Source organism: Scomber japonicus, chromosome 24 (genome assembly GCF_027409825.1).
Source record: "Scomber japonicus isolate fScoJap1 chromosome 24, fScoJap1.pri, whole genome shotgun sequence".
NCBI lineage: Eukaryota > Metazoa > Chordata > Actinopteri > Scombriformes > Scombridae > Scomber > Scomber japonicus.
Window position 1 is genome coordinate 9760606 of NC_070601.1, and position 21052 is coordinate 9781657.

Genomic DNA, 21052 nt, shown 5'->3' on the forward strand with positions numbered 1-21052 from the left:
AGGCCAAAAACTTGGGGAGTGGAAACTGAAATGAGCAACAATTTCTGCTCTTTAAAATATTGAGGTTATGTGCAGCTGATGTGCCTTTGAGCAAGGAATTTAACACAGTAATTACCAAAGAGAAGCCTTTAAAAAGGCTAAGCAGCATCCATGACATAATGTGTGTAATGGTGTGAATGTGAAAAACGACGGGAAAGCTTATGTGCCCAATAAGTAGTTATTTCACAAACACAGTCCATTTAATGGTCTGCATTTTGCAGAAAGCTTGAATCTACAATTAAAATTTCCTGTGCGATTGACCTGGTGTGGTCAGAATGTGGAAAATGTATCAGCAACTTAGAATCAAGCCAAAAGCGCTGACAGTGAATTATAATAGTATGTTAAAATCTGTGCGCTTCTACAGGAAATGATTTAAAACGCTTTGGCAGAATACTAATGAAAATGTCACCACAAATCACCATTCAGCTAGAATAATAATACACTGTGAAGTCCTTATTGGTCAAAGCAATTTTACTCTGATATAAAAGAGGGGTTTACAGACTTTCTATTATCTGGCCCGAATCTAGCATATGGTCTACAAAGTGCCCAAGGGCCCTTGATCAGAAAGGGGCCCTCCGGGATGGGAGAAAAAAAACCCTCTTTTTTTCTTTGTTTGCGGTATGATGATGTTTGATGCTTCAAGTTTAGGTTGGAGCTGGACTTTTAGCGCCTGATCTCTGAATTAACATATATATGTGTGTTTGTGTGTGTGTGTGTGTGTGTGTGTGTGTGTGTGTGTGTGTGTGTTTGTGTGTGTGTTTGCTTAGCATGTGTTTTGCGTCACTGTGGTATGATGCTGCTATAGGCATATTTGTGGGAGTTGATTTGTCAAGTGCATTATATGTTGGCTTTTACAGTGTGTGAAGTTGACTCACTCACTTACTGACCCTTATTTGGAAACCAGTATTCAGCTGTGCTGTGTATTGTTGTATATACAGTCACATGTATCAGTCATAACTGTTGTGCTGTCTGCTTGGGTGGTTTTTCAGAGAATACTAATATTACCATCACCTTGAGCACTTCAGCACTTGGTTCATTGAAGTGTGGGCAGACCTGCTCCCAGCTCAGCTCAAGCACTTACTTACAAACAGGTGTGTGATTTGACATGTTAGCTTGACTGGAAGCTCAAAATAATTAGAATGGCCAGGGTGGGTAACATCGGGTGGACGTGATTTGTGCGGTGTGGGGGGTCCATGAGTGTCAGTGCCGGGGGCCCCTGTGAGTACTAATCCAGCCTTGTCTATTATGACATGAGTGCATCTGTCCCCTCTTTAAAAAGACTCCACACTGCCATCTACCCCCTCCCCGTCTTACTTGCAGTCCAGCCTCTCGATCTCAAAGTGCGGGTTGAAGTTGAGGACGATGCGCTGCGAGGGCTCTGGCGCCGTGATGACCCAGTGACAGTTCTGATGAGGCGGGTACTCCAGAGGATAACCGGGGGAGGTGATGTAACCTGCCTCGCTGGCATCGAAGACACCCCCGCACTCTGGGACTGCTATTGAGAGATACAGAAAGAAAGACAGAGGAATGGGATGGAGAGGGAGACAGCAGTTATTGTATGTAAAATACAAAAAAATGCATGAACAGTTCTTTCAATTTTGTGAGTGTTTTATTTTCAGCATAGTCGTGGTGCATCTCAACATCCGTCAACAGGGCAACAGGGCAGCGTCAAACCATAAGAATCCCCGGTAAACAGTGACTCAGAGGAGCGCCTTCATTTACCTTGTTTTTCTATATAAAGATGTGATGAGCAACAAATGAACAGTAAAACAAAGAAAGCAATTTAGGCCACCAGTTAGGAGGAAATTGGAAAAACTTCTCCATTGTGGATTTTCAATGCGAGTGGGACCACATGGGTAAGCTATTAAAACAATAAAAGATCATCACTGCCGCATTTGGTGGGCACACTCACACATACACACATAAGCAGAGAGACACACAGAGGCTTTTTCACCCCCTTCCACACCCAGGCTCTTATCTCTCTACTTCCCCATTGGGAGCTTTCTCCAAGTGTAATTGTTGCTCCGGCAAGCCAATCTGCAAACATTAGGACACATTCTCTGATCCTATCACGCTCTCCCAGGAACAATAGCCTGCCAATGGCATCGCTCAGCAGGCTTAGACAGGAAGTGACACACAGACGGCCTGTCTAGCGGGGTTCTGGGGGTCACCCCGACTCTGTAATGAGAAGCTAACACTGCAACAAAGACCCTATTCTCTGCTTGCGCCCAGACAGCTACTACAGCTCTTGCGCTTTGCGTTATCTCCCACAAACACGCAAAACACATAAACTCACATGAGCATTCAAAAGGAACATGTATGCGGGTATTCTACATGCACACACACCCAATGAGACATCTCACACACACACACACACACACACACACACACACGCTAACACACGCACAGCATCGTATACAATGGCTGTTTTATTACTTTTGCATTGCAATAGATTTGCAGGCGTTATTATTCTTTACGGAGGCAAAGGCAAGATGTGTTCTCCATGACAACAGCTGGGGGGTGGTTTTGCGCTCAACCTTCCACTGTATATGTCTGCATGTGTGTGCTTGGTTGCTGATACACCAGTGGGTTCTATATAATGAACTTCGTGATATTGAACTCAAGGAGAGAATAATGTCTTTTTCAATATTGCGGCAGACATATATTGGCCAAATAAGGAAAACACCACAGATGGAAGAAAGCAGAGTTATTTCAGGCAACAAACAAAATCTTATGGTATACTGCCATTAACAAAGCAGTACCAAATAGTGGGCTTAACCACTCAGCCGCTGAGCTGAATCTATTCTTGACATAAATGGGTTGATATTCTTGCCTGTTTCTTTCAAATTTCTGTGAAAGCATCAATAAAGGAAGCGGAAAAAAAGCACCAAAAAAAAAAGCACCAAAGGCTTGAAATGTAATAGACCCTTCAAGTGTTGACATTTCCACCGCCTATTGTGCTTAAAAGGCACACTTAAGATTCTCTGACATTTGATAGAGCTGCGATGGCTTCCTTACTTTGTTACTGGAGAGGAGCAACGCCCACGCTCACACACCAGGCACACACAGCTGCCGGTGATTTCATGTGAGTGCACAACTCAAGCCGCCCACATGTGCACACACACACAGATACACATACGAGCTGTTACACAGATATATAAATGCACACAAGTTCAGCTGCATGTGCACACACACACACAGAGGCACTCACGGGGATGCGCACTTCAACACACACCCACGCATTCACAGACACGCGCACACACACACATACACACATACACGCATACACGCATACACACGGGTTCTGTTCCATGTTCAAACGGCCACCCACACAAGCACACATCCAAATACATACAGAGGGCCTGTCAATCACGAGGGTCGACAGAGGCAGAAAAAATAGCAAACTGAAAAATTTCAAAAAGATAGTGGGGATGGCAAACAATGACAGAGACAGACAGAAAGCCACACACACACACAGACATCTCTTTATCTGCTGTGGCTGTTCAGACAGACAGTCATTGTTGAGAAGCCTATGTAGGGAAAGGGGTGCAGGAGGCTATCAGCACGCAGAGCCTCGGCAGATTAAGCCATTTGGGGAGAATCCTGCAGCCTCGACACTTTTTCACTGAGCTGCCAATTCAATGGCCTCCAAGGAGGATGAGGAGGAAGGGTGGAGAGGAGAGAAGGAGGAAGAGGATTACAGCTGGGAGGAAAATGGGAGAGGAGCAAAGGAGAGGAAGGGGGAGAGGATGAAAGAGTAAAGGAGGGATAAAGGAGTGGTGAGGGAGAGGAGGACCGGTGGATTGAAAAGGAGGAGAGACGGTCAGGCGATGGATAAAAGATGGATTGGGATGGAAGGGGGGAGATTGATCGAAAGGGGAGGAGGGTGAAGGCGGTGGGTGGGGTTGATGTACGATAGGCGGGTGCGAAGACATAGGTAGGTAGAGTGAGGGAGAGGGAGGATGTGTGACAGGCAGGGGGGGGGTGAGAGAGAGAGAGAGAGAGAGAGAGAGAGAGAGAGGCGACAAAAGGTGATGAGGAAGGAGAAACATGGAGGGTGAGGAAGGGAGGAAGAAAGATGCACTGAGTGAGAGAAGAGATGGAGCGACTGTGTGTGCATGTGTGTGTGTGTGTGTGTGTGGGCTGCGCAGAGAGCCTGACGAGCCTCATTAAGACATGCCTGCTATCCAGCGGCTCCCTGTAGACACTGACCCCACTGGGAAACCTCTGTCAGTCAGTGCTCGCTCTCTCTCTCTCACACACACACACACACACACACACACACACACACACACACACACACACACACACACACACACACACGCCGGCACTAGCAGCATGTGTGTGTTTGGGTGTGTGCATTTCTCTGTTGATGGTAAGAAAAATAAAGAATGATGGAGATGTGTATTTTTTCCTAATTGCTTGGATATCCGTGGCAATTAGTTAGTATAAAATATGTATGAATGTGTGTGTGTGTATGTGTGTGTGTGAGAGTGTAAGCTGACAAGCAGTATGTTTTGGTGAGAACTTGTGGTATTGGATGAGTAACAGGGGAAGCACTCAGGAGGTGCCAGCAAGCTTCATGAATTACGCTGTCTCTTCTACTAGAGGGGCTCATCTGTCTACACACACAGACACACAGACACACACACACATACAAGTGCCACCTACAGTATGTTTCTAACGTGCAGGGACCAAACCCCTATTACATGGGAACAATATCACTATTATGTGTGTGTGTGTACACTCTATGTAAGAGTGTATTTGCAGAAGTGTGTTTTTCATTATTATTCTGAGACCTGTGTGGACGAAACCGAAATGCAGCAGAAATACTGCAAATGAAGGTGTGTGTGTGTGTGTGTGTGTGTGTGAGAGCCCTTTTTTTGTAAGCATATATTGTGTCAGTGAAATTAATGTTAATTAAAGTGTGTGTGTGTGTGTGTGTGTGTGTGCGCAGATTTATGTAGTCACTCCAGATACAGTCAAACCCAGAGACATCTTTGTACCCGCTGTGAGTGCCTTTATCTTCATTATCTGGGAAAATGTGCATATGTCTGCATGTCTTAGCTCACGTTCAGTGGTGTGCGTGTGTGTGCGTGTGTGTATGTGTGTGTGTGTGCACGCCCGCGCTCTCATTTCTATTAGCCGCCTTATCTGGGGAAGTATGGCGTCACGCTCTGGGATAAGCTGCGAGTGTGCGGAGAGGCGCTGATGAATCCCTCCATCATTCCTAGTGTCTCTCGCCCATCCCTCCCTCAACTCCCCCCTCCTCCCCACACCCCCCCACCTTAATTAAAAAGTGCTATCGCCCAGAGTGAGGGAATGAGAGGGGAGAGTGGGCAGCACTCATCCATTCAGTCAAGAGCAGGGGTTGTCTCTCTGACTGCTTTTAATCTCACCCATTCCACAATAGACTGGACCCAAGGAGAGTGAGAGGATGAGGAGGAAGGGTGAAGAAAAGAGATTCACTTTCATCGCCCTGTGCTTTCAGACCTTTATGATGAGGCAGAATGGCAGCGCTTTGGAAAAGAAGCAGCAGTGGTATGAGCGCTATTAATGGTATTGGAGGTGTGACAGCGAGAGAACTGAGTTCACATTTAATGAAAAATCCACGTTACTGATATGTGGTTAAATATCAAAATGCCAGTTTCAAAGCTTTCTGGGAGTAACCTTGATGCTTTCCATACTTGTTGCATTCACCTCTGAGTGTCACCCCTTACTAATATCACGCAATGTCTAATTTGCATGTTGCATTAAGACTGTAGGTGGAGAATTAGCTGTAGTGTATGCATATTTTGTGATGGCTTTTCTCAGTCGGTTCAAAATGGCACATTTAGAAAGTAGTCTTGTACTGATGTTTATCTGCTAGAATAAAGAAACCAAAAAACACAACATACAACAACCAGCTCAGAAAAGCAACATACACAGACATAAGCTCTCCGTTAAACAGTGTCAAATGTGTTTAAGGAGGATTTTTTTTCCGTTTAAGAGCTAACAAAAGCCACATCAAAGGCAGATAATATCCAAAAATCCTCTTTTCCTCTCCCTCTGACTCCTTCTTTTTCTCCCTTTCTACTCCTCCTACCCTAACAGGATAAGTGCCCCATGCTAATCAGCTAAATGCACAGAGCTGGCCATCGTGATCAATGGTTCAATGGATCAATCGAGTAAACAGATGGTTGCCGGTGCCTGCAGGGGGGTAATGGTGTGGGCCTAATCCTACACACTACCTGACTACAGTATCATGTCTCCTTCTCCCATGGTGCTCTCTATTGTCTCTGTGCGACTGCCTCAAACCTGCAATGCCGAGGCTTTTTACAAAAGATTTCCCTGTCTAAAGAGTGGAAATAGCAGAGCCTACATCAGCAAGGGAGAGCTGTGAAGAAATGAGCTTTGCTGCGAGAGTCCTGGTGATTTGCCTCCACCACCCCCCCCCCCTCCCCGCCTCACAGAATGTTACCTTTCAGCGGAACTGACTGCTTAAAAAAGGCTTTTTGGGGTGAAATACAGCTCCTACAAAAGCGGTTTTGTCTCTAAATTCACCCCCTTTACTCTTTCCTCTTGTACCCTCTCCTCTTTAGCCCCACATGTGAATTACCATGAATTCAAAATGCTTTGCCTCTTGACAATGCTAACCCTCTCAAGCTTCCATCTAAACCTGTCCCTGAGCACCCGTTAAGACCCCCCTGTGCGGCTAATGCAGCAGAGCGAAAGACCCAGCTCTGTTTTATTTATGGGGGTCTTGTTTTTAATTTCACCCCAAGTGCGGCGGGCTGTTCGAGGGCTTTGCATGAGCCTGTGACTCTCATACCTGACTGGTATTGAACGGACCGTTCAGTTTGTCTTTGGCTATGAATGCTAATAGGTGACCTTGTTTTTCGCAGCTGATACCTCTGAGGCTGGGGCAGATTAAAACACACAGAAATGCAAAGAATTGAACAGCGGGTGGGAGAGGAAAGGAGAGGAGGGGAGAAGAGGTGAAGGTGCATGAGAAAAAAAAGCAAACAGAGAAGAGTAAAAATGAGACAGTCCTTTCACCCGGGAGCTAACATTTGAAAAAACAAATGATTAAATGAGCAGAAATCGAACTCTGGAAAAAGATGATACCATAGGTGGAAAGGATGCACAGCCTCCCACTCAATAAACATGCAAATGAGCTGCTTAATGGCCTGAATATTAATGCCTGTGGTACAGAGTAATTAATGTACATGTCACCGAGTCAAACTATTGTGATTACAGTACAAGTGGAGTGGAAGACTCTCTGCCTTGGAAAGAAGCATTGCAGCAAAGAGGTCTTGAGAAATGAAAAGGGACTTTTAAGCCGCATGAGGGGGACACCAGCAGAGACCAGCAGGCCACAACTGAAAATGTCCAAGCCACCTTATATCTTTCACGGCTCATTTACCCTAAGACCATATATGATTTTTACACTTACAGAGGTTTCTGGCTGAGATGCCTCATCATTTGAGGGAAATCTTTGCTACCTGGAAAGTGTTGAAACCAAATCATCAAAAGCACAAACTCTCTATAATCGCAAAAGTCTTTCATGTGAGTCTGATGTTTTTCTGATGGTACATCCACTTCACTTCTTTTTCGCTTTCGACCTGTAAAATCTCTCCCCGCAGAGCCCTGTCTGTGATTTTACCCCACTTTAGCTGTGTCACCCCAGACGACAGTGTCACTTCATAAACCCTTAATGCGATCTGTTCCCCGTCCGTCCAGTGCTGCTTTAACTCTGTGACCCCTGCACGCTTTGATGTTGCCCTTTCCTCTCACACTCCATTTGATGAACAATCCAACCTCCCTCACCCCCCACCCCCACCTTGCTCTCTCCTCCAAGTCTTCCTCTCTCTTGTTCCCCTCTGTTTCTTCGCATTACGGCTTGGTGGATGCCTTGGGTAGCTGTAATGAAGCTTTTGCATGTGCCTTCCATTCTTCTCTGTGTTCGCTGTTTTCTCTCTGTTCCCCCCCCGCACACCACCCCATATTTCTCCCTCTCTCCTTCCCTGCTGCACCCTCTTCCTCTCTCCTGTCTCTCTGAACCTCCCCGCTCTGTCTCCGCTCTGTTCTCTTTCAGTCTCTTTTTCCTCTGGCATCTGTGTGTAATGTGGCTCTTGAGGGGAGCATGGAGGCAGGGACATGCGGTGTAGTGTCTTGGCAGAGGAGAAAAAGAGGGAGAGGAAGAGAGAGAGAAAGAGAGGGAAGGGAGGGTAGGGGGATCTAGCTTCTTGCTTGCTTGATGACTGCCAAGAGGCCCACATCTGTCTCTGATCAACGGGTACATAGGCAGCCAGTAAAACACACACACGCACACATTCACAAGGATAGAGGGATGGCTGGGATGACTGTCCTGTTTAAAACAAGTAGCGTAAACAAGAAGAACCCATATGAACTGAAAAGAGCTTGATCTCGTTTTGAGGCAGGCCAGTGGTTACTGTTGTGAAGGCTCAACAATCATCATAGGATCATGAACAGCTCTTCACCCCTCCTACTCACAGTGAAAAGAAACACTGCAGCTAAATGTAGACTACTGTACATATAGGACAAAAAACAATTACTTAGTGCAGTATAATAGGAAAAGAAAAAGGTGTCATGAAGTTAGATGTGAACTTAAGATAGGAACCGTCAGACACACACTACAGTAACATTATATATACACTACTATTGTTCTTTTTCTTTGTTGTGGCAAAATTTCCCTTGACCACAAACAGCGAAAGCGCAAGTCTACATAAAATATTTAATTGTGACACCGTGAGTCAAACCAGTAAAACCCAAAACTATGTAAGAGTAGGATGACGGGGCGAGAGGCCATGTGTCATCCATGAGTCGCGTCACTTCTCTGCGTGGTAAGCCCCTGTATCCTTTCCCACCAGCACTTCCAAACCTGTCAACATCCTGCGCATTTCTGCTCACATAATGAAACAACAACTGCATTATTGTTTGATCGTTTTGATTATTTGATCATGCTTCCTGGTGTTAATTCTGCCTTTCAATAGGCTTCTAAATTAATTTGGCGCACTTTCATTAGTGAATCAAATGTGGGATTCATTCTGTAAACGTAACCTATGTCACAGAGTCGTTTCCGTAGTTAACGGTAAGAATGAGCATTTTTAAGTGCTTTTCCTTGCCTGCAGGATGCAAAGTGAACTTTTTTGTCCACGGGCCAAATGGATAGTCAATGTTCATTTTTTACCAGCCACTTAATAGATTGCCGTTATTCTTTGGCTGGTGACTGAAGCAAATCTACCAACCACTTGCATGTTTACTAGCATTTGGCTGCTGGCTGGTGCTAATTTTGTGCCCTGCCTAGGTCCAGGGCTGCTATTCTGCAGCTCATGCCGCACTATAATCTCCCCGTTTATTGTTATTTGATTGCTGAGAGCGCACGAAGGTGACGGTGCGCCGCCGACTGGAGCTGCCGGCGCTCAGCCACCTTCACCCAGCACACACAACTCGAGGAGCACGGGGAGATAATGAAGGAGAGAGACTTGTGGTGTCTGATGAAGATAATGATTATAATGGGGATGATTACAGGCCTATTAGTCCAATATTACAATGACAGCGTAGCTTTTACGCACGGCTTCTTAGGCACCAGCGATATTTTAAAAAAATAGCAGGTTATGGCTCAGTCGACGCCTAAAAGCTGTTTTCATCATGATGTGGAATAGCATTTTAATCAGGCGCGGGTTTGTTTATTTCCCTTGATGAATAATTAAATCAAAGAAAAACAACAGGCAACTCGGGTAAACAATGTGTTTGAATTTTCAAAAGCTTCATGCATATAATTGGCTCATTCACAGTCCAGTGAGCTGATGGTAGGCTCTATCTTGAACTTAGTCAAGCTGGGACAGATCTTCTCAATCTTCTTAATATTTGATGAAAGCATCTAAGTTCTTTAGTTTTAAATATGCTTATGTGTAACAACTGGCCTGGCAAAGGGCTTGAATTATATAATTATATATATATATATGTGTGTGTGTGTGTGAATTTAGTTTCCCCATAAAATGGTTTAACATGGTAAACCATATGTGCAATGAAATAATTTAAAACGCATGGAGCTCTTAAAAAATGGTAAAATAATTGTAAGGTTTAGCCCCAAAGGGTTAATTAAATGTGCTGTTCAGACTAAATCGATACCTCTCATGTTTAAAATATTTATTTTCCATTTGACGTGTTTTGGTTGAGACCATGCGTAAAATCGAAATCAAAAGAAGTAACTAAAACTCACCTTCTTCTCCTCTGACTCTCAATGCCAGATGACACATTGCCATTAAAAATCCAATCAACGATGACACAAAATCCATCTTGGATGATGCAGAAATCATAGAGAGCTTTAAGTTTCTAATGTTTCCACCTCGTAGAATATAAATTCTGCTGTTCTTCCAAAAATCCACACCCCTTCAACACCAAAAACCGCTGGCAGCAGTCAAAACTAAACCAGTTCAATAATCCCTCGGCGTTTATCAGACCATTGGTGGAGGAAACTGTGCCAACTACATGTCACTGAATAAATTCAGATATTCTTATTTGCTCAGTCCTTTGCCTTATAAGTCTGCCCATTCAGTGGAGCGTTGCCACTAAACCTTATCCAAAAATGACTGAACAAATAAACTCCCTGATAAATACTGCGTGTACTCCGCAGCTGAGAGGCTTCAGGCGATATCTCTGCTCCGGAGAGTCTGGACAGCGGCTCCAGGGTGCTTCAAGTTCCGATTGAGAGGCTCCCACTGCCCGTTTCTCCGTGTCAGCGTCCCCGCGTATTTTGCGCACACGAGGTTTGGCTCCCCTGTAAGGGTTTCGTAGTAGCAAGCAAAAGTCCACAGTAACAGCTCTCAAAGCCCTGGAAACCTCCGCCAGACAGTCACAATCACCTTCTAAACGCCGCAAAAAAGTCACAGAATAATAAATGAAAAAAAGTGTTGCGCTCTTTCCTCCTAAAAGGATCGTTCATGTCACACCACCTCCTGCGACACAGCCCTCGCTCCTGTGTGTGTGTGTCTCTCTCTGGTAACGGCTCTGTCTCAGTGCAGCCTGCGCTCGGGCTCCGACACCAGCGTGTGTCTTGGGTACGCGTCTGAGAAGTGTGTGTAAAGAGTGTGTGTGAGTGATCGCGCTTTTGAGCTGAGCAGCTATCGCGTTACAGTCAGCGCTTCAACTCCGCCCCCTCCCGTCGGTCGCTGATTATGGGTGGGTGGGTGTGTTGAGGGGGGTACTCTCGCTCTCTCTTGCTTTCTACCCCCTCCTCTCTCTCTCTCTCTCTCTCTCTCTCTCTTTCTCACACATACATCCACACACACACACACACACACACACACACACACACACACACACACACACACACACACACACACACACACACCTTCAGATGATACCACAGATATGAACTCTTCCACAGATAATACCTAGATAAGACATATTGTGATGGTAAACTAGGGAGCAGAACTTCTCCTGGGGCTGTTTTCAAAGGAACAGAGAGGTGCGATGAGGAATAGAAAATCCCAGAAAGAGTGAGAAAGAAAGAGTGAGAAAGAGGGAGGAGTGTCTGACTGAGGAGGGGTGGTGGGGAGAGTGGGGGGGTGCATAGCAAAACGGCACACGGCTGCCTTTCACCACAACACACATCAAATGAGGGAGCCAATGTCCAAGCCCTCAACTCAATCTAGGGAGAGCCCACCTCAGCCCTGCCCAATCTCAGCCCTACAATCAACAGGCCTAAATACAGAGCGGGAGGCCGTATAATGACACAGTAGTGAGCCCAAAATAATCTGCTGAGAAAGGCCTCTCTAGCGTCCAGCCCATGTGCCCTGCCTATGGCTTATATTACTGTGTAATGTAATGGACTGGCTGAGGCCTGGCTGTATAATGAGGTACAGTATGTAGCCTTGCTGGCATCTTTATTTGGAACAGCTAGGTGCATCCCTAAAGGTCAGGACACATGGGAAAACTTTTTGGAGGCAATGTAACACACTGTACACCTTCTGGCATCCCATATGTACAGTATAGATGCATGCATTTTGAAGAGAACTGAGCCAAACATTGCAAGTGTTGGTGCCTTGCTCCTCCAGCAACAACACTGAATAGAAACACTTATCTGCACTCTGATAGTGTCTCTAATTAGGAAGATAGACTAGAGCAGAGATGGAGCCAGAGGATGCTGATAAACACTAAAAATTAAGCCTTTTTTTTACACAATAATAAGTGTGCCTTCTTGGTTGAAGACAGATGTAAACAATGTCAACTAAAGACCTCAATGTCCTTGACAGAAGGTTGTATGACAAGTCTGTGTGTCACTGTCGGTCTGTCACCTCAGTCAACTGTCATCCCCCGCTGCTCCGTACCCCCAGGTTGACTAGATGCCATCAACTTGCAGCTTTCTTACAGCCTGTCAGTCATTTTTAAGTCCACCTCTAGCCCAAGGGTGCGGCGGCTGTCAGATGTCACTCTGATTGGCTAATCTGGACCTCTGGGTGGCGGGGTCCACACTGGCATAAACCAGTTTGCCATGTGGTATGTTTGTGGAGTTGTTTATGATTGATTGTTTTTCCCCCCCTGTGCCGCTTGTGTGTGTTTTATATGTGTTTGCTGATTAGAAAGCGTTGATTAAACTCTTGGTGATGTGGGGCGCGCAGGTGGTCGAGTGGTTAAAGCGCATGCCATGTACGCAGCTGACCCCGGTTCGAGTCCGGGCTGGAGGTCCTTTGCTACATGTCGCAACCCCCTCTCTCTCCCATGTTTCCTGTCTGTCAACTTCTGAATAAAGGTGTCTATGCCGAAAAAACAAAAACAAAAAAAAGGTCTTGGTGATGAGCAGCAGCTGATTTTCGTTTCACCCCATTTACGACCCTTCCTCAGAGATCAAGAGAGAGATATCGAGATAAAGAGAGTAAGCACAGCTAGTATAAACCCTTCAAGCAACACTGGGTCACTTTCTGTTCTGCTCCCCCCGCCTCCCAGTCCCCAGGGGTCATTTGATACCCCTCTCTCCCATTTGTCAACATCTCTGCCCCCACCATCAGCTTTGAACCGCCAAAATATTGGGTCAACGCATGGCTAATGAAGGGCAACAGAGAACCTGGGAGAAAGAGAGATATAGAGGAAGTGAGAGTGGAATGTGTTTGCATTTATCCCACAACGGAAAACATACACTGCAGCTTTTTATATACAATACTTGGCTGTGTATGTAATGGCTTTCGTGGTAAATTACAGTTTTTTGGCAGCACCTTAAATGCTGCACTGCACTTCCAGAGATCACCTGTCAATCAAACTATTACAAATATTTTCTTGGATTTTCTGTTGATGAAATATGAGTTTCTGTAGGTGACGTGCATTCAGCCACATTGGCTACCACCACTCATAGAGACTACCCATTTCCTCTGCTGTATATACAGAAGGAAAGAAGAGAGCAGCAAGGCAGACATTTATAGGAGAGTAATGAGTGAGATATGCTGCCAATGACTAAAATGAAACTCATATCCTTGCAAGCACGTGGCATGCTATGAGCTCCAGCTTAAAAAAGCCACCAGGACATTGCATGTCTCAATGTCAGATTGTGTTTAAGTGCCACAGCAGTGAAATCAAACACTTAACCTGCAGCTGCAGTATGCGAAGCCCTATTTCTAATGTATTTCCCCCCTTAGGTCTTACCATCTGTATCCCCCTGTCATCTCTCTGCCCCAAAATACAGTCGACAAATGGCTGCCATACAGTCCAACTCCTCACCTCAGCACACCTGTGCTGTGTTCACTCATGGGTGGTAGAGGGGAACACAACAGGGTCTTTCTCCCCCTGTTATGTGTGTGTGAGAGAGAGACGGTGAGAGAGAGATAGATACCAACCACTGCCATGCAGCCACTCTTATCACAACCTGCCCCGGAGACTGACAGCATGACTGATAACTCTCCCTCTCTTCGGCTCTCTTTCTCTCTCCCCTGTCTGTCACACACACACATACACACACATACACATACCTCTCTACCTCTTCCTCTCTCTTAACACCTCTCCTCCCCCTCTCTCCCATCAGTGTGTTTTGCCAGTCAGCGGGCTGTAGGTTCAAGGAGGAAACTGTGTGAAAGTCTAGTAGTCTTTCTGAGAGGCTGACTGATCCCAGTCGAGGCTCTTCAGCTTTCTTCTCTTCATCACCGACAGACACGACTTTAGATCTAACGGTGGGGGAGATAAGCTAGAGATAGCCTCGACTTGACCCTATCAGCATCTTGAGAGTGTGTGTGTATGTGTGCGTGTGTTTGGGAGGAGCTAAAGACATTGTAAGAATATAAAGAATGAGGTGTCAAGGAGGAGTTTTGCGATCCTCTTTGGTATTGATTGGAGTGACATGAACACACACACACATATACCACTGCACAAGTTGGAGGCAGTGCTCTTTCAAATCCTATAGCAGCTCTGCATTAAAATGATATAGCCGAAGCATCGCTAATCTTCAAAATGTTCTGTTTATCTTCACACCGTTCTTTGCTGCTGCAGTGACCCAATTTCCCCTTGGGATCATTAAAGTTTCATCTGGTCTTTATCTTATGAGCACATCTGCACACACACACACACACACACACACACACACACACACACACACACACACACACACACACACACACACACACTCTTCTGCCCTGTCATTTTTCCAAATATTCCCATACCAATTCCTCCAGAGAGAAGGTTCTTCCCTTTTCACCAGAAGGCACAAATCACAAATCTCTCACATCGTCTTGTATTTCTAGACTCACTGCCACCGGAAAAAAAAAAACCCTTCCAGGGCCACCCAAGCGATGGGCATGCCCTGGCCAGGGTAATAATTACACACACACACACTAACATACTGTACCGCGTACACTAATCTTGCTTCTGCTGTGTTGGCTGGCTGGATTGTATGGAAACATCTGGTGTCTGTCTGCTGTCTTACCACTCTCTCCTCCTCCTCCTCCTCCTCCTCATCCTCCTCCTCCTCCTCCTTCTGTGTGTTTGTACTGTGCGTGTGCTTCTGTATGTGCTACCTTCGATAGCAAAAAACATCTCAATCATCAAAACTCTCTCAGCTGCAGTTAGAAACAGCAAGCACACCAGACAGAGAGGAAACCTCAAAGTCGGGCTGTGCAGAAATACAGCTTTTTGATTTAAGGAGACACAGAAACATTAGATTTTGTGATCTTTCTCTGCAGGATTTCGTCCATCCGTTTTGTTGTAAGCTCTAATATACTTACTCTGACATTTTATGGCTGCTAGGAGAGATGACAAAACACTAACTATAGTCTGGAGTCATATCCAATGACTACTCTGAACCTTGTTGTACAAGATGATTCATTTGTAGTACACAACTAAACCTAATGGGGGCAGGCAACTGCATCAAGCCAAGGTGGTGAGAAATCCAGCTTCAGACAATGTTGAGGAACATGGTGTATAAACAAACTTGATGTTAGATTATGCATACATTAAAACGATTAAGATATTAAGATCAACATTCAGGCAAACTGCACTTATGACAGCTATCTACACAGATCTCATTTGCCTAATCGTGGCATATTCAAAGCATCTTAGAGTGCGGCTTGTTAAAATAAGGCAGAAATTATTAATCATTCAGTAAATAAGTCACAGTGGATGATCAGCACTTGCCAAATGCCCTATTTTGATGAATGGTAATTTATTAACCTGCTTAATAAGTTGCTGTTTTTGATTCTGATATGAGCTTTGCTTGCTTCAGATGCAAGATGGCCGTGCTGCTGTGGATGCAGCCTGTAGCTGTTGTCAGCTTGGTTAAAAAATGTTGTTTGCCCACTTTAATTGCAAGATGCCTGCTCTATTCCCCGGCCGCTTCTTGTTTATGATACAGCATCATTATCCTCTGTATGTTACAGAGGAGATGAGGGAATGAGTCTCCTCTTCCTCTGCTCTTCCACCAGGATCTATTTTACTTCTGCTCTCTCTCTTTCATCTCTTTCCACTGGCCTGCTGTGTGTCTTTATAGTCACATCAAAGTGACCTTCGCCACCCTGTTCCCTCCAAACCTCCCACCCCTCCCTTTAGTCTAGAGACTGGAGAGAGAAAGAGAGAGACACAGAGAGGGAGAGAGAGGGGGGGGGGTTAACTACACATATTTTCCAGACAGCAATACAATACCTGACATGTTGAGTGGTTTTCAAATTACAATGGAAATGCAATTACATATAAAACTAAACTGCAGATGTTACAGCTAATCTTTTTTGGGTCTTATTGCTGGCGCTCGACATAAATGCTGTTGTTGAGATCAGAAAACGTGAGAGAAATCCACTTCAGGGTGTATTTGTGCATGTAAATGTGGATATTTTAGTGTGGCTCTCTTTGCATGCTCTATGTGTGCGTGTATGGAGAGTGCATGGCAGTTGCCCCCCATCCCTCCCTCCCTCCCAATCACATGGTGTTTGTAGGTTCCAACCCCACTCCATCACAGCAGGAATGAGTGCTGTATTAGGAGGCAATAATAAAAAGACAAGAGGCCATTCTCCACGCCTTGTTTACTCTGCGGGGCCTTTATCACTCGGCCTGTGAAGGAAAGATCAGCGCGTGACAAACTGGGGAGAGAAAGCACTGGAGGACAAGTGCATGTTAATGAGAGAGATAGTTTTTTTGTTGGGGAGGGGTTAGGGGGGTTAAAAGCGTTGCATAGCTAGGAGCTACAGTTTCGTCCACTACTACCACAATGCAAGGCAGAAGAAGAATGTGAATCATGTCTTTATCGTATGAAGTCAGGCACTTAAACATTAGTATGCGTGCTGTAACTGTGACTGAAGACATACTGTTATATTACATCACGAATGGGTATTTTTTTTTACATATAAATATATTTATTTAAGGTGCATAGACTACAGGCTGAAGGCTTTTTTGACAACAAGATAAATATAGATTTAAGAAAGTAATCGTGAGCGTTTTATACTCATTACAAGCTGTTTGATTTATCCATGTCTATGCTTAGTCAACAAAGGGACATCTTGAAACCAAGTGGTATGGGGAGAGAGGCGGATTTAGACTATAAAGTGCCGGATTTTAAACATTTGGTATGGGTTTCTGAAAAGGAGTCATGCCAATAAAGTCACTCAATTAGAGACAAAGAGATAAAGTCAAAGAGATGGGGAGACAGATAGGGAGAGAAAGGAAGAGATGTAAGGAGCAACAGAAGAGGGGATTTGCTGTGCATCTGCTGGGGGAGAAAAGGGAGAAAGAGAGAGGAAGTGAGGAACCACACAAAGGAAGAAAAGTACTATTAACAGAAATAGGAAGAGGCAGAGAGAGGCACTTAGGATAAGATGGCTGACAAATTTTAGAAATGCAATGGTCTTTGAGAAAGGCGGCTCCCTTAATGCGGTTTAACCCTGGTGCATTCACATTACCATGGTAATCTTATCAATATCATGTGTGCGTGTGTGTTTGTGTGCCCGTTAGAGACGCTTAAGCACTCGTCCCATTAGCAAAACCTAATTGACTTACAGCCTTTTGACCATAAAGGTAACATGTGTGTCAGTCATAAGTGAATGCCCCATGTCACCTCACACACACACACAGACACACAGACACACACAGACACACACTCACACACACACCTAAATGACATTTGCCTCATTGTGCATCCCTTTGCCACTGACTGACCTTGATATGCACCAGTGGATGCAATATGGACCATATCTTTGTCTCCTTGAGATGAGATTTGGTAGGAAATAGGGGCAAAAGAGGGCCTATAAGATTGTAAAAAACATCTTATCCCATGTTGTCTCACAGTATCACATACATATTGTACCATACACAGCTTGCTGCTGCTCAGTTTAGTGAGTTAAACAGTCAAACCCAATATGATGGGTTTAGCTGCACCATATCCTTGTTGTGCATCATTGGACACACATTTTCTCCTAACTTGAACCTGACATATTTAGCATCTTTTGGAATTTCAAAGCAAGCACATCAAAATATAATGCAGATGCTTTGGCAAAGGGGCAAAATTAATATGCATGCACACTGAATTAATGCTCCTAAACAAAATGTTTATCTAGTACAAATACAATATTTTGTAATTGCATTCAGATGTTCAGTATGCACATATGGACTTCATCTGATTCAATGCAAATGTAAATCCTTGGTCAAGCCTTGCTAGCACTGAAGTAACACATACATTTTTTTTGTTTTTTGCAGAAAACTCCATGACTGCATGTTACATATCAATCAATGAAATACTTCACTCCCTGTAAAAATATGTTACATCCATCTACCTCAGAAGATAGAGTCTCATGACATGATAATTGCTGACATGTTGACGATAAAGTGAAAAATTACAACATCAGTAAACGACAACCCATTGCAGGAAGACGAAGACAGACAAGATTACAAAAAGGTATCCTTGTTTATCCCTAGGAGACAGTATTCAAGGTCTGTATGCATAAATAAGACTCTATTCAGAGTATTTATGTCATGCTCTACAGGAATAGATTGTAAAGACTGTCTAGCCCACTAGTGGGTCACTGAGGTTTTAGGTTTCACCCAGCAGACAGATCGACAGACTGAGAGGAACAAAGACAGACACAACAGCAATGAGGGATTGACACACATACAGAGTCAGAGGAGAGGGAACGGGAAGACAGGTGAAAAAGCCAAGCTCAGGGATCCATCATTATTTAGCCATGGATATAGAATATCAAATGGAAGACAGGGGACGCCTCCATATCAGCCTGCTATTATTGAAAATGACTAATATATTCTGAGGGGAGAAAGACAGAGAGAGAAAGAGAGATGGATGTGATATGGAATCCGATGGAGACTGACACTCAATCTTTCTGAATAGTAATCCAATAACATCTCCTGAGTTTCCTTATGGCTAATCAATTGTGCCGCAGCGCAGAAACAAATCACCATATCGCTGAGTCAATAACCGTCAGTCATGGAAATACCTTGCCTCAACTGTCAGTGTTTATCAAGCTTGGCTGAATCGTAGATCTCAGTGCAGCGGTGGAGAGGAGGGTGACATGGGTATGTTTGGTATGCACTCTCCCGGCTCCCTAAGGTGGCCCTGGTTGGTTGTAATTTAGATAGTGATAAGGAGGAGATAGCGAGGAGATATCAAACATGGCCTGACCTCAGGTGAAGCCAAGCTCAACCAAAGTAAAGCTGGATGATGATCTATGGCAGGCAGGGCAAACAACACACGGGTTTATCAGGGAAGGGGAATAGATATCCCACACTTTCATAACACGCACATGGGAAAGAGCTTTAAAAGAAACTGATTCAAAGTTTACTTGAAACATTATTGATACCTTCCTTCTTTCTTTTTCTCTGTCTGGTCCCAGGAGAGTGTCTGCTAATGGCATGCTTAATCAATGGGCTTCACATCGCTACACATCACAAAACACACAAACACTTCTGCCTAAACCAGGTGAGCCTGTCAGTACTGGTTCGGTAGCTTGGACTGGAAACCTCATAATCAGGAACTTTTGTCAAGATCAGGATAAGTTAAGGAAACAGGAAGCTGCAGCACAGAACACAATATAATGGTTTATCAAGTAGTAGTTGGAGGAAAGTTCACTGGAACTGATTCACTTGATAAAATGGCAGGAAGCTGTTCTACTCACCTTTTTGCAGACTAAGGCTGGTAACAAATTTCTCTATAGGATCAGTGCACGTGTCGAGTACAAGAAGAACAACATCTTGACCTAGATGAAGAAAAATAAGAGGAATAAATTAGCACAAACACACATCTAAACCTTTGGGAAGATTGTCAGTACCTGTTCAGCCAGGGTCAGATCAGTTCAACTCAAACTCAAGAAAACAGCTCATTGAAATAGTATTTCATAATTATTACAATAGATTGAATATCCCTAGTGTTGCATATGTGAAACCTTATTAATGTTTCATGTTTAAGATATTGCCATAGTATTTTTAATCCCTAAATTCAACAATTAAGGTCATCAGCGGGGCAGCTAACAATAGTTTTGTCACTGTAGCATGCTAACAACAGCTAGGTGCTAAAAGATACTGCCAGTACAAGGCTATATTTAATTTGCCACTAATTAGCAAACAATGGTCTCACTAGTGAAGTTAAAGTAACAGAACATTTAGCAAAAACAAACCAGACTAATGAATTGAAGACTATCTTCTGACCTTCAGAGCAGTGGTTGGAGACAGCATGCGGTCTATTCTGGTCACATCTTAAAAAAATAGATATGATAAAATCTCAAAACTTTGCTGCAAATCCAAACTAAATTCCTGTGTGTGCCATCCTTGGCGCTGCAGTTACTTTTGCTCTCAAGGTCTGGGCCTAAGTGGGTCAAACTTTTGGAGAAAAAGAGTTTATTGACTAGAAGTGTCCTGTCTAATCAGCTCCTTAATTAAATACAGTGTGTGCAACCCAACAGCACTGTTCTTTGTCTTTAACAACCTAACGAGTTAAGCCTGTGGAGCACAAATATCTTGATGTGTGTGCCTGTTTGTGGCATATTTTTTGCAAACATGTTGAATCATTTCAGAGACAGAGGTTGGTAAAGGCCTTTTTTTTTGCCTTCCTCTACATTTGAACATCCCCAAATCTCCACCGAGCTTACTGAGTTACATTCAGAGGGAATTTTAATTAACTTACAATCTGGTAAAACTGATTTCACCTTCTAGGAGAAAAAAACAGCACCAACTCTGTGATATGTATTAAGAAATATCACTTCATAAACATGTTTCATGACAGTCTGGCTATAGAAGAAAGAGTGGGAGATATCTGGTCTAAACCTGCATGGAGCTTCAGAGTGAATGACGTGACCTCATGTCCTCACCGTGGCAACATGGTTAAGGTTTTATACCGTATTAATTACAGTGAAGCAAAACTGTCAAGGGTTTACCCCCATGATAATAAATGAAACATGTGACTGTATCTCTGCCAAACCAGCATTGACTCATGTTTTGGTTCTGACCTAGATAAACTGACTTTTGGTGTTGTGTGTTTTAAATTTCTGTCTGAAGCGTTTGGCATGAATATGCAGCCCAGTACTAGAAGGCCAGTTAT

The 21052-nt window shown here is 44.2% G+C and overlaps 1 protein-coding gene across 1 annotated transcript in view; it reads right to left on the reverse strand.

Moving 5' to 3' along the window:
- Positions 1-10985, reverse strand: part of nrp2a (neuropilin 2a) — a 62520-nt gene extending 51535 nt beyond the window's left edge. The window contains exons 1-2 of the mRNA XM_053314772.1: positions 10268-10985; positions 1354-1534 (exon numbers count right to left, since the gene is read on the reverse strand). Coding sequence (XP_053170747.1) covers positions 1354-1534; positions 10268-10364 — 278 coding nt within the window. The 5' untranslated portion in view covers positions 10365-10985. The remainder of the gene's footprint in view (positions 1-1353; positions 1535-10267) is intronic.
- Between the last annotated feature and the right edge of the window lie 10067 nt (positions 10986-21052).